The sequence below is a fragment of the Gorilla gorilla genome, chromosome 1 (genome assembly GCF_029281585.2).
Source record: "Gorilla gorilla gorilla isolate KB3781 chromosome 1, NHGRI_mGorGor1-v2.1_pri, whole genome shotgun sequence".
In the NCBI taxonomy this organism is placed as follows: Eukaryota; Metazoa; Chordata; class Mammalia; order Primates; family Hominidae; genus Gorilla; species Gorilla gorilla.
The window spans coordinates 187,935,750-187,950,373 of NC_073224.2; the positions used below are offsets into that span (position 1 = coordinate 187,935,750).

Here is a 14,624-nt window from a genome sequence, read left to right on the forward strand (position 1 = left end):
CCTGGCCAGATGAATCCATTTTGAGAGTCTGAGGCAGGAGGACTGATTGAGCCCAGTAGATTGAGACCAGCCTGGGCAACAAAGTAAGACCCTGTCTCTACAAAAAAAATTTTTTTAAAAGATAAATCCAGCGTAAGGACCAATTGCGTAAAAAAAAAAAAAGAAAAAGAAAAAGAGAAAAAAAAAGAAAATTCATGAAGTTGTCACTGTAGCTATGCCAACAGGTGCAAAAACCTTGCACTTTTTGCCAAATGCCTTTTTATGTGCATAATATGTAGCTTTTACATGGGTACTATAAAAAGGCATACCTATTGACTCTAATATGATTTGAGAAAAAGCAAAGTCATTATATGGCAACTTAAAGCAAAAAGAAGGTGAAGGATCTAAAGCTGGAGTATTTAATGACAACAAATGATGGTTTGCTGATTTTAGAAAGAGGTTTGGCTTTAAAAATGTCAAGATAGGCTGGGCGCAGTGTTGCCCGTAATCCCAGCACTTTGGCAGTCCAAGGCGGGTGGATCATTTGAGGTCAAGAGTTTATGACCAGCCTGGCCAACATGGTGAAACCCTGTCTCTACAAAAAATACAAAAACTAGCTAGGTGGTAGTGGCCCATGCCTATAATCCCAGCTACTTGGGAGGCTGAGGCAGGAGAATCGCTTGAGCCTGGGAGGCGGAGGTTGCATGAGCCAAGATCTCCCCACTGCACTCCAGCCTGGGTGACAGAGTGAGACCCTGTCTCAAAAAAAAAAAGCAAGATACAGGAGAAGCAGCTTATGCTGACCAAGAGGCAGCAGATGAATTCTCAGACACCGTTAAGAAAATCATTGAAGAGAAAGGATATCTGCCTGAACAGGTGTTTAATGCAGATTAAGGTACCCTACTCTGGAAAAAAAAAGCCACAAAGGACATTAATAGTAAGGAAGACCAACCTGGGCAACATGGGAAACTCTGTCTCTACAAAAAATACAAAAATTAGCTGGGTGTGGTGGCACACACCTGTTGTTCCTGCTACTCAGGAGTCTGAGGTGGGAGGATTGCTTGAGCCTGGAAGATTGAGGCTGCAGTTAGCCATGACTGCACCACTGAACTGTAGCCTGGGCAACAGAATAAGACCCTATTTCAGTTTTTAAAAAGGAAAAAAAAAAAAAATAGGAAGAGAAGCAAGTACCAACATTGAAGGCAAGAAGAGACAGGCTAACTCTACTGTTTTGTGCAAAAAAACCCAGCACTTTGGGAGGCAGAGGTGGGACGATTACCAGAGCCCAGGAGTTTGAGTCAGGTTTGTCATCAGAACTGCCCTTGTCTATAAAGCTGTTAACCTCCAGCCTCGAAGGCAAAGATAAACACCAGCTGCCAGTGTTTAGGTTGTACAATAAGAAGGCTTAGACAACAAGAACCCTTTTTCTGGATTGATTCCATCAATGCTTTGTCCCTGAAGTCAGGAAGTACCTTGCCAGTAAGAGACTGCCTTTTAAAGTTCTTTTGATGTTGGACAATACTCTGGCCACCCAGAGCCCCATGAGTTCAGCACCAAAGGCAAATAAAAAAGTCTATTTGCGGCTGGGCCCAGTGGCTCATGCCTATAATCCCAGCACTTGGGAGGCCGAGGTGGGGGGATCACCTGAAGTTGGGAGTTCCAGACCAGCCTGACCAACACGGAGAAACCCCGTCTCTACTAAAAATACAAAATTCGCCGGGTGTGGTGGCGCATGCCTGTAATCCCAGCTAATCGGGAGGCTGAGGCAGGAGAATTGCTTGAACCTGGGAGGTGGAGGTTGCAGTGAGCTGAGATCGTACCATTGCATTCCAGCCTGGGCAACAAGAGTGAAACTCTGTCTCAAAAAAAAAAAAAAAAAAAAAAGGTGGTCTATTTGCCTCCAAACACAATATTTAAATCAGCTACTACATCAGGTGGTGATAAGGACCTTTAAGGTTCATTACACACAGTACTCTCTAGAAAACAGATTGTCAAAGCTATGGAAGAGAACTGCAATAAAGAGAACATCATGAAAGTTTAGGAGGATTATACCGTTGAAGATGCCATTGTTGTTATAGAAATAGCTGTGAAGACCATCAAGCCTGAAACAATAAATTCCTGCTGGATAAAACTGTGTACACAAGACTTCACAGGGTTTATGACAGATAATCAAAATCATAAAAGAGATTGTGGATATGGCAAAAAAAGGTGAGGGGTAAAGGGTTTTAAGATATGATCTTGGATAAATTCAAGAGCTAATAGACACCAAACCAGAGGAATGAACAGAAGATAACTTGATGGAGATGAGTGCCAGATGATGAGGAAAAACACGTAGAAGAGGCAGTGCCAGAAAACAGATCTGGCAGAAAGTTCTAATTATTTAGAGCTGCTTTTGACTTATTTTACAACATGGACCCTTCTAAGATATGTGCCCTGAAACTAAAGCAAAGAAAAATGATTGGTATTGTATAGAAACATTTTTAGAGAAATGAAAAAGCAACAAAATCAGACAAATTATAATATATTTCCATAAAGTTACACCAAGTGTGCCTGCCTGTTCTGCCTCCCCTTCCACCCTCTTCTGCCTCTGCCATCCTGAGACAGCAAGACCAACCTCTCCTCTTCTTCCTCCTCCTCCTCCTCAGCCTACTCAGTGTGAAGACAAGGATGAAGACCTTTATGAGTATCCATTTCCACTTAATGAATACTAAATATATTTTTGCTTCTTTATGATTTTCTTTTTCTTCTTTTTTGCCCCCCTGCTTCCTGGAAAGATTTTCTTAATAACATTTTCTTTTCTCTAGTTTACTTTATTGTAAGAATACAATATATAATATTACATTCAAAATATGTGTTAACTGAATATATTATTAGTAAGGCTTCCAGTCAACAGTAGGCTATTAATAGTTAAGTTTTAGGGAGTCAAAAGTTATATGCTGATTTTTGATGGTGTCAGGGGTCAGTGCCCCTCATCCTGGGGTTGTTCAAGGGTCAGCTGTACTAAGTGCTACTGTGCATTAGGCATTAAATTATGCAAATCAACTCATTTAACTCTCACAACAACTTTTTGAGATTGGTGTTATTGTTATCTTAATTTTAGAGATGAAAAAAGTAAGGCACCGTTTTTTCTAAGTTTACTAAAATAACTTGCCCAAGAGCACACAGCTAGCAAGTGGCAGACCCAAGCACTCTGGCTTCAGAGCCTGCTCTTTAAACCTGTATACCACACTGCCTGCTAGAGTCAAGTTGAATAGTCTATAAAGTCTCAAGTAGGTTTAGTTTATGCACAGACAATTCAGTGCATAAGGAGGAGGAAAAGGCAGGGCAGGGGAGGGAAAGCTAAGCACTGGTCTGTGTTTACTTTTTTTTTTTTGAGACAGAGTTTCGCTCTTATTGCCCAGGCTGGAGTGCAGTGGTGCGATCTAGGCTCACTGCAACCTCCGCATCCCGGGTTCAAGCAATTCTCCTGCCTCAGCCTCCTCAGTAATGGGATTACAGGCACACGCCACCCCACCCGACTAATTTTTTAAAAAGTATTTTTAGTAGAGACAGGGTTTCACCATGTTGGCCAGGCTGGTCTCGAGCTCCTGACCTCAGGTGATCTACCCTCTGCCTCCCAAAGTGCTGGGATTACAGGCGTGAGCCACCATGCCGGGCCTGTGTTTACATTTATTTAACCCTCACAACAACCTACTAGATTGGTAAACCTGTGAAATAGCGGTTGTTATTTTATAGAAGGGGAAATTGAAGTACAGAAAAGTTACATAATTTGCCAGTAGTTACAACACTAGTAAGTGGAGGAGCCAAGACTTGAATGTTTTTTACTATACTGTACAAGAGAGATACAAAGACCCCAATATATGTGCATCTACAATATACACACATGCACAGGCACACTCACATTTCTGCACCTACCATCCTATAGTGCTTGCTGTTTATACAAGAGATCCAACAGTTTCATGGCTCTGGGTCTCAAACCTGTAATAATAGAGTTGCCAGATTGAGCAAATAAAAATAAAGGATGGCCAGGCACGGTGGCTCATGCCTTTAACCCCAGCACTTTGGGAAGCCAAGGCCGGTGGATCACCTGGGGTCAGGAGTTTGAGACCAGCCTGGCCAACATAGCGAAACCCCGTCTCTACTAAAAATACAAAAATTAGCCAGATATGGTGGCGCCCACCCATAGTCCCAGCTACTTGGGAGGCTGAGACAGGAGAATCGCTTGAACCCAGGAGGTGGAGGTTGCAGGGAGCTGAGATCATACCACTGTGGTCCAGGCTGGGTGACAGAGTGAGACTCCATCTCAAAAAATAATAATAATAAAATAAAATAAAGGATGCAGGCCAGGCACCTTGGCTCACACACCTGTATTCCCAGTACTTTGGGAGGCAGAGGTGGCACAATTACTTGAGCCCAGGAGTTTGAGACCAGCCTTAGCAACATACACCTCATCTCTAAAAAAGAAAAAATAAATAATAATAAAAAATTAAAGATGCCCAGTTAAATTTGAAGTTTAGATAAGCACCAAATAATTTTAAATATATCTATGCAATATTTGGGACACACTTAAGCTTAAAAATGTTTTTGGTGTTTATCTGAAATTCAAATGTAACTGGGCATCCTGTATTTTATCTGGCAACCCTACTAAGGAGAAAAATTCCTATTTGTCTTTCAAGTTCTAAGTCAAATGACTATTTCTACAGAAAGTCTTCAGTGATTTCTCTGGGTAGTTTGTTTTTCCCTTCTGTTCTTTTATAACCTCACCTGCTTCTATCCATTATAGTATTTATTACTCTGATTGTAGGCGCCTGATCCTTCCCATTCAGACCTTTTATCTTTTGTGGGGAAAGCGTTTTATGTTCATCTCTGAATTCCCAACCTTGGAGATGTTGAATGATTGAAATGGTAATTGAATAAACATTTACTGAGAGCCAGTAGGTTTAAGAGGAGGAATGAAGGAGAACCAGCATTTATTAATTGCCTTCTATATGCTAAATATAGTGCTGATTGCTTACAATATTTAATGCCCCTTAGGCCTTATTAATAAAATGGACGAGCAGTCTTTCGCCGCAGGAAGATCACATTCTCCTGAGGCCTATAACATTTGGCATAAATAACTGATGCCATTATAGTCTCTGTATCTCCTTTCTGAGAAAGCTGAACCTGGGCCTAGTTGGCGTAGAACTCCTGTTTCCATAGAAACAAGAGGGTCTGTAAAAGTCAAGGGAGACAGGAAGAGCAGTTTGCACTTCCGGCTTACGTCGGAGACGCGTAGAACCCGGAAGTTGGCGCAGCGCGGTTGCCTATGGTCGCTCCCTGAGAGGATGCCGCTCGTGGTGTTTTGCGGGCTGCCGTACAGCGGCAAGAGCCGGCGTGCTGAAGAGTTGCGCGTGGCGCTGGCTGCCGAGGGCCGCACGGTGTACGTGGTGGACGACGCAGCTGTCCTGGGCGCAGAGGACCCAGCGGTGTACGGCGATTCTGCCCGTGAGAAGGCATTGCGTGGAGCTCTGCGAGCCTCCGTGGAACGGCGCCTGAGTCGCCACGACGTGGTCATCCTGGACTCGCTTAACTACATCAAAGGTTTCCGTTACGAGCTCTACTGCCTGGCACGGGCGGCGCGCACCCCGCTCTGCCTGGTCTACTGCGTACGGCCCGGCGGCCCGATCGCGGGACCTCAGGTGGCGGGCGTGAACGAGAACTCTGGCCGGAACGTCAGTGTGAGTTGGCGGCCACGCGCTGAGGAGGACGGGAGAGCCCAGGCGGCGGGCAGCAGCGTCCTCAGGGAACTGCATACTGCGGACTCTGTAGTAAATGGAAGTGCCCAGGCCGACGTACCCAAGGAACTGGAGCGAGAAGAATCCGGGGCTGCGGAGTCTCCAGCTCTTGTGACTCCGGAATCAGAGAAATCTGCAAAGCATGGGTCCGGTGCCTTTTACTCTCCCGAACTCCTGGAGGCCCTAACGCTGCGCTTTGAGGCTCCCGATTCTCGGAATCGCTGGGACCGGCCTTTATTCACTTTGGTGGGCCTAGAGGAGCCGTTGCCCCTGGCGGGGATCCGCTCTGCCCTGTTTGAGAACCGGGCCCCACCACCCCATCAGTCTACGCAGTCCCAGCCGCTCGCCTCCGGCAGCTTTCTGCACCAGTTGGACCAGGTCACGAGTCAAGTACTGGCCGGATTGATGGAAGCGCAGAAGAGCGCTGTCCCCGGGGACTTGCTCACGCTTCCTGGTACCACAGAGCACTTGCGGTTTACCCGGCCCTTGACCATGGCAGAACTGAGTCGCCTTCGTCGCCAGTTTATTTCGTACACTAAAATGCATCCCAACAATGAGAACTTGCCGCAACTGGCCAACATGTTTCTTCAGTATTTGAGCCAGAGCCTGCACTAACCAGAGGAGGTAGGGGGGAAGCCATGGCTTCTGATCTCCACTCCACTTTATTTCTCTGGGAAAAATAGGCTGCAGGTCTCCAGAGCATATCGATGCAGTACTGTACTAGAGCTGTTGTGACTGATTCACTCGAACTTTCCTGCATACCCCTGTGCCAGGCCTTGGGTTTACAGCATAAGTTCAGACTAAAGAGAATGGAGAACTATTGTGGTGCAACCTGGCAAATCCCTCCAGAGGACAGAGCTAAGGTGGACAGGGATTACCTAGATTGGATCCTACTTGGGCTATCACAGAGCATTGACCATTGGCTTCCCTCAAATGAGGCTTGGGAGAGCAGACTGGATAGATGAGAATTGTTTTAAAACAATTGTGAACAGAAACTGAAGATGGCACAGTTCTACATCTGCACCTGCCCTTTTTTCATACCACAGAAGTATTTTTGGAGTACTGTACTGACTTTTTGATAGTTTCTATTCTGGGACCGAGTTCACAGATAAATCCATTGGTTTGTATCCTTGAGAAACTTTGTTTGTGTGGAAGTAAGAAAGTTATCTACTAGATTATTTCCTCTAATAAAATCTTTTAAAATAGTCTACTGGAATCTCTTTCACTTAATGTTCCCTGTGTAACTTCATGTAACATTTTAGGTATACTTGTCATTGTTCTGCCTTTAAGTGAAGTAGTATTTTGATAGTTCTGAGAGAGTAGATGTTTTGAGCTACTCTACAGTAATTATATTATGACAATTTCCATAACTGTTTTGCTTCATTCTGCATTTCAAGGCAAATATTGTAAGCTTGTCTTTCATTCTTCATTGATTTCATTGAACAAATGGTAGGTACCTACTTTAACAGTGGCTGTGATTTTCAAAGACCAATTAGATACAGTGTTTTTGCTCTTGAGATATGTGGTGAGAAGCCGGGTGTGGTGGCTCATACTTGTAATCCTAGCACTTTGGGAGTCCAAAATCGAGGTCAGGAGTTCGAGACCAGCCTGGCCAACGTGGCAAAACCTCGTCTCTATTAACAGTACAAAAATTAGTTGGGCGTGATGGTGTGCCTGTAATCCCAGCTACTCTGGAGGCTGAGGCACGAGAATCGCTTGAACCTGGGAGGTGGAGGTTGCAGTGAGCTGTGATCGCACCACTGCACTCCAGCCTGGGCAGCAGTGAAACTGGATCTTGAAAAACAAAAAGAGATATGTGGTGAGAAATACAAGTAAAAGATAGAATTAGGCTGGGTGCGGTGGCTCATGCCTGTAACCCCAGCACTTCGGGAGCCCAAGGCGGGTGGATGACAAGGTCAGGTGTTCAAGACCAGCCTGACCAACATGGTGAAACCCCATCTCTACTAAAAATACAAAAATTAGCTGGGCGTGGTGGCACACGCCTGTAATCCCAGCTACTCAGGAGGCTGAGGCAGGAGAATCGCTTGAACCCGGGAGGCGGAGGTTGCAGTGAGCCGAGATCGCGCCACTGCACTCCAGCCTAGGTGACAGAAGGAGACTCCATCTCAAAAAAAAAAAAAAAAGATAGGATGAAATGGGCTGGTGGTCAGAGGATGATGACAAAAGACAAAATGCTTTGGGAACCTGGTGAAGAGGACTAACTAGCTGTTGGGAGAGGTGGTTTTGGAAAGGTTTTATAGAGGAGTTAACATTTGAACCATCACTGTAGAATAAAGTCAGTAAAGGGCCAAATGGTAAATGTTTTAGGCTTTGTGGACCATCAAATGCTGTTGCTACTTATAGATGGTAAGTAAACAAATAAGCATGAATGTATTTTAATAAAACTACACTGAAATGTGAATTACAATTAATTTTAACATATCACAAAGGAGTCTTTAGATTTGCTTTGCAAACATTGAAAAATGTAAAAATATACAACAAAATATTTGCATATCATGGGCCCTATGGAAGCAGACGGTGGTCTGGATTTGGCCTGCAGACTCTAGTTTGCCAACCCCTGCTCTAGAAGGATAAACAGATGTTTGCCAGGGAGAAAAGAGAAAGCAAGACATTCTAAAACATGCATGCTCTGAAACTATGGAGCTGTTAAAAGATAGGGTAGATGGGCTGCCTTGGTTGATGGTATATTCCTTGCTCATCAGGTAATCTATACTACCTTTTGTTTCTGATAAACAGGATTCATGTGTGAAATGGAAGTTTGGATGAGGCAAACTCAAAAGGCTTTTTCCAACCTTCATTAAGTTGGTTATTGATTGAATTGGGTTTAAACATGGATTCTGGATTACCATTCTAAATTGAAGTAGACTGTAACCGTCAGAAAGAACATTGGTTTTGGAGTCAGACTTCTGAGTTAGCTATTAAGTGGCAGAACCTAGGTTTTTGTTTTGGGTTTTTATTTTTATTTATTTATTTATTTTTGAGACAAGGTCTGGCTGTCTCCCAGGCTGGAGTGCAGTGCTGTGAGTAGCTGGGACTACAGGCATGCACCCCACGACTGGCTAAGTTTTGTATTTTTTTGTAGAGACAGGTTTTCACCATGTTGCCCTGGCTGGTCTTGGACTTGTGAGCTCAAGTGATCCTCCGGCCTCGGCCTCCCAAAGTGCTGAGATTACAGGTGTGAGCCACTGTGCCTGGCCTAGAACCTAGATTTTATGGGGCCAAATATTTACTCTATTGAGCATCTCAATTTTCTCGTTTCTATTGTGAGACCATTAATAGTATCTACCCTAGGGTTATTTTGAGGATTTAAATGAGATAATGCATATACAGCACAATGTCATGTAATAAACGTTCAGCACATTTTGGCTATTATGGTTACCTATATCCTACTGCCCACCTAAACTTGCCCTGCTCATTTGGTTTACAAGCTTTTACAAGTATTGCAGGCAGAAGTCCATCCAGATGTGAGGTAGGCCTAAGATGAGGTGACTGAATGATTCATTTGACACTTATTAAATGAGTTAATTTATGTATATTTACAGTAGTGCCTGGCACATGGCAAATGGTATATAAGTGTTTGCTATCAATAATATATGTGTCAGATGTAAAGGATATAGAGACAGCTAAGAGTTCCTTGTCTTAGGAATCTCCAAGTCCAGTGGAGGGAGATGGGTAAATAATAGGTACAGATCAATATGTTAAGTGCATGGTAGCTATTATACAGTGTATGTTGTTATGGTGACATGGGGTTGTGTGATGGAGAAAGCTAATGGCTACCTACTTATGTGGGGTCTTCCTACTGTCATTTGAGCCTTGAGAGCTTAAGAGCTTCCTCTAGCCAGTCTGGTTCGGGTGGATTGCATTGCTCATTGTGAACAGTTTCCTCCCTGATTATGAAAATTATATTGTAGAAAAATCATGAAATACAGATATAGTGTAAGGAAAACATCCACAGTCCCATCATCCACAGAAAACTGCTATTATTATGTTTTGGTACATTTCCTTTTAGGCTCTTTTCTCTGTACATATTTTATAATTAAAACCAGACTATAGATACATTTGTATCCTAGTTTTTTATATAAGCTACCAATGAAAAATTATTTTCAATGATTATATAACAATGATCATTTAGAAATACTGTAACATTTTGTTTGTTTTGAGACAGAGTCTGTTCTGTTGGCCAGGCTGGAGTGTAGTGGTGCGGTCTCAGCTCACTGCAACCTCTGCCTCCCAGGCTTAAGCAATTCTCATATTTCAGCCACCCCAGTAGCTGGGACTACAGGCACATGCCACCACGCCCAGCTAATTTTTGTATTTTTAGTGGAGACAGGGTTTTGTTATGTTGGCCAGGCTGGTCTTGAATCCGTGGCCTCAAGTGATCTGCCCACTTCAGCCTCCCAAAGTGCTGGGATTACAGACATGAGTCACCGTGCCCAGCCCTCCCTAACTTTAAAGCCCAAATTTGCAGAATTTACAGAAGTGTTAGAATTTAACAATAATTTTGTTACAGCAATTATCTATTATTATTGAACATTTGTCTAAAGATTTTCCCAATTGAAATAATACTACAGAACTGTCTTCACATATTAATCTTTATCATTAAATTTCAAGAAGTAGAATTACTAGATTATAATTTCTTTGTTTTGCTTTTAAGTGGACTGCCCCTGATGGTGATTATTCATAAATCCTGGTGTGGAGCTTGCAAAGGTAAGTGCAAATGCTCAATCTAAATTCAAAACTCAGATGTGTTGTTAAATATTAACATTTAACAAATATTGGCACTGACTCTGGCCCAGCACTACTGACTGTTTAAGGAATACTAAAGAAATATATGACATAGATTTCCTGCCTTCATGAGATTTGCAATTATATTTGGAGGGGATTTTAGGGAAGTTAAGGTGATTAAGATACAGTTATGTCACGTATGGGATTAAGTGCTAAAATGTCAAATGAACAATACATGTTAGAGGAAGCTGAAATGTACGGACAGAGACATGAGAAGGAAGTAGGACCCAAATTAGAACTCAAGTTATCTGACTCTGTGGCATGTGTTCTTTCTGCTATACCACCTTGCCACTTCCCCAGACAGGCTTTTTCTTTTATTTAGTATGCTGCACTTAAAATCCTAGATGGAAAAGGGGTGTAAAAAATAGTGGAAAAGACCAGGCGCAGTGGCTCATGCCTGTAATCCCAGCACTCTGGGAGGCTGGGCCAGGCAGATCACTTGAGGCCAGGAGTTGACCAGCCTGCCCAACATAGTGAAACCCCGCCTCTACTAAAAATACAAAAAAAGTAGCTGGATTTGGTGGCACGCGACTGTAATCCTAGCTACTCGGGAGGCTGAGAATCGCTTGAGCCCGAGAGGCGGAGGTTGCAGTGAGCTGAGATCGTACCATTGTACTCCAGCCTGGGTGACAGAGTGAGACCCTGTCTCAAAAATAATAATAGGAATGTATGTGTGTATATAACATATATACACATATATACATAACATATATAACGTATATAATATATACATATATATGTATATATAACATATATATACACATACATATATGTATACACATATACACATGTGGCAGACTGTCACTCTATTGTCTTTCACATCAATGGTTTTTGAAATGTAACTATAAAAAGCAAATAATGCTTTTCCCCCCTATTCATATGCCATTATCCTTATTTTATAAATGAGGTAACAGCTTCAGAGAAATGAAGTAAGTCACTCAAGGTCACATAGCTGTGCAGGTTCAGAATCCAGGTAGCCTAATTCTTGTTTTTTAGAGTGTAAAAAAAAGTTTGTTACATGAATCAACTAAACAAATGCCTAAACTACCAAAGAGAAATAGTGATGCTTATGTTCGTTAAGGTTTAGTTGTGACAATGATGTTTTTTCTTCTATTCCAAAATCTTTTTCCCCCCAGCTCTAAAGCCCAAATTTGCAGAATCTACGGAAATTTCAGAACTCTCCCATAATTTTGTTATGGTAAATCTTGAGGTAAGACTTTGAGAATTTCTCCTTTCTGCTATGATTTTAAGACTTTTAAAGTTAGTATCATTCGTGCATATTCATTACAGCTTCATTAGTGGTATAAAGTCAAATTTATGTATGTGTTTTTCTCTTGACCTCTAATACTAAGGCTTGCATCAGATATGTTAGAAAGCCATCTAACATCTATTTCTGGGAGGAACTAGGAGAGGAGAGATTGAATAAGATGACTAAATTTTTTTTTGTTTTTTGATATGGAGTCTGGCTCTGTTGCCCAGGCTGGAGTGCAGTGGTGCGATCCTGGCTCGCTGCAACCTCCTCCTCCCGGGTTAAATCAATTCTCCTGCCTCAGCCTCCCAAGTGGTTGGGACTACAGGCATGCACCACCACACCAGGCTAATTTTTATATTTTTAATAGAGATGGGGTTTTGCCATGTTGGCCAGGTTGGTCTCAAACTCCTGACCTCTGGTGATCTAGCCACCTTAGCCTCCCAAAGTGCTAGGATTACAGACGTGAGCCACCGCGTTTGGCCAATTTTTGTATTTTTAGTAGATATGAGGGTCTCACAATGTTGGCCAGGCTAGTCTCAAACTCCTGACCTTAAGTGATCTGCCTGCCTCGGCCTCCCAAAGTGCTGGGATTACAGGCATGAGCCAGCATGCCCAGCCTTAAGATGACTAGATTTTAAGGTCCTTTTATCCTTAGTTTATGATTATGACATGTTTTATGTCTTTGTAAAGCTAGACTAAAGGTATAGTCATACATGCAGACCACAACTTTCTGCAAAATGTGATTCAACTGAGCACCTAATCTGTGCTGGGCTTATATGTGCAACCTGCTTGTTTCGTTATGAAAATAGCTTTTACATACCTCATATAGGCTGCAGGTCTTGGAATCCTGAGTCATAGAATGTCAGATCTTAGAGTTGGAAGGGATTTTTAGGCTATTGGTACTATCCTCATTTTACAGAAAGAACCATCTTAGGCCTGAAGCAGGTATGTGATTTGGTCAAGGTCATAGAGCCTAATAAGTGATAAGAATAGGTACTCTCACCTAGCCGTGCTCTCTTCTAGGCCATACTTTTCACATGTGAGGTACTCAGATGCTCTATGATGATACCGCTAGCCATACGTTTCTGTAAAAATAATGTTTACTTGGGCCAGACGTGGTGGCTCATGCCTGTAATCTCAGCACTTTGGGAGGCTGAGGTGGGTAGATCACGAGGTCAGGAGTTCAAGACCAGCCTGGCCAATATGGTGAAACCCTGTCTCTACTAAAAATACAAAAGAATTAGCTGGGTGTGGTGATGCGTGCCTGTAGTCCCAGCTATTAGGGAGCCTGAGGCAGGAGAATCGCTTGACCCAGGAGGCGGAGGTTGCAGTGAGCTGAGATCGTGCCACTGCACTCCAGCCTGGGTGAGAGAGTGAAACTCCATCTCAAAAAAGAGAAAAAAAAAAAAAAAAAGATAATGTTTACTTAAACATAGGTCTGGGACTCTTGTGAACACATTAACAGTTAACAGTGAGGCAGCTAAGGGATTGCTTATATAGCTAGTGGATAGCCTGAATGCTGATACACCTCACCATAGCGAAGTATTTAACCCCTGAAATGGGAACCGCATCATAAATTGTGAAAGTATTGATTGCCTTTGCACATGAATTCCTCACCACTTTCTGTGGTGAATTAGGATTCCTACTCAAAGGAAACAGTAAAAACGTCTTCATAGAGGATTCTCCGACTTTGGAAATTTCTTTTTTTTTTTTTTTTTCTCTTTTTTTTTTTTTTTTTTTTATTGATCATTCTTGGGTGTTTCTCGCAGAGGGGGATTTGGTAGGGTTACAGGACAATAGTGGAGGGAAGGTCAGCAGATAAGCAAGTGAACAGAGTTCTCTGGTTTTCCTAGGCAGAGGACCCTGCGGCCTTCCGCAGTGTTTGTGTCCCTGGGTACTTGAGATTAGGGAGTGGTGATGGCTCTTAACGAGCATGCTGCCTTCAAGCATCTGTTTAACAAAGCACATCTTGCACCGCCCTTAATCCATTCAACCCTGAGTGGATACAGCACATGTTTCAGAGAGCACAGGGTTGGGGGTAGGGTCACAGATCAACAGGATCCCAAAGCAGAAGAACTTTTTCTTAGTACAGAACAAAATGAAAAGTCTCCCATGTCTACCTCTTTCTACATAGACACGGCAACCATCCGATTTCTCAATCTTTTCCCCACCTTTCCCCCCTTTCCATTCCACAAAACCGCCATTGTCATCATGACCCGTTCTCAATGAGCTGTTGGGTACACCTCCAAGCCGGGGTGGTGGCCGGGCAGAGGGGCTCCTCACTTCCCAGTAGGGGCGGCCGGGCAGAGGCGCCCCTCACCTCCCGGATGGGGCGGCTGGCCAGGCGGGGGGCCGAACCCCCACCTCCCTCCCGGACAGGGCGGCAGGCTGGGCGGTGGGCTGACCCCCCCACCTCCCTCCCGGACGGGGCGGCTGGCCAGGCGGGGGGCTGACCCCCCACCTCCCTCCCAGACAGGGCGGCAGGCTGGGCGGTGGGCTGACCCCCCCACCTCCCTCCCGGACGGGGCGGCTGGCCGGGCTGAGGGGCTCCTCACTTCCCAGTAGGGGCGGCCGGGCAGAGGCGCCCCTCACCTCCCGGACGGGGCGGCTGGCCGGGCGGGGGGCTGACCCCCCCACCTCCCTCCCGGACGGGGCGGCTGGCCGGGCGGGGGGGCTCCTCACTTCCCAGTAGGGGCGGCCGGGCAGAGGTGCCCCTCACCTCTCGGACCGGGTGGCCGGCCAGGCGGGGGGCCGAACCTCCACCTCCCTCCCGGACAGGGCGGCAGGCTGGGCGGTGGGCTAACCCCCCCACC

General features: G+C 44.3%; 2 protein-coding genes across 2 annotated transcripts in view; both read left to right on the top strand.

The window, feature by feature from the left end:
* The window catches only part of TXNDC12 (thioredoxin domain containing 12), a 37,962-nt gene that overhangs the window by 17,119 nt on the left and 6,219 nt on the right, over nt 1-14,624 (top strand). Inside the window, exons 3-4 of the mRNA XM_019018500.4 lie at nt 10,429-10,481; nt 11,696-11,769. Coding sequence (XP_018874045.2) covers nt 10,429-10,481; nt 11,696-11,769 — 127 coding nt within the window. The remainder of the gene's footprint in view (nt 1-10,428; nt 10,482-11,695; nt 11,770-14,624) is intronic.
* Nucleotides 3,427-6,961, top strand: KTI12 (KTI12 chromatin associated homolog). Its single transcript, XM_004025794.5, has one exon. The coding sequence runs from the start codon at nt 5,304-5,306 to the stop codon at nt 6,366-6,368; it is 1,065 nt and encodes a 354-aa protein (XP_004025843.3). The 5' UTR covers nt 3,427-5,303; the 3' UTR covers nt 6,369-6,961.

Coding starts and splice junctions, on each gene's coding strand:
- KTI12 (XM_004025794.5), top strand. CDS start 5,304: ATGCCGCTCGTGGTGTTTTGCGGGCTGCCGTACAGCGGCAAGAGCCGG.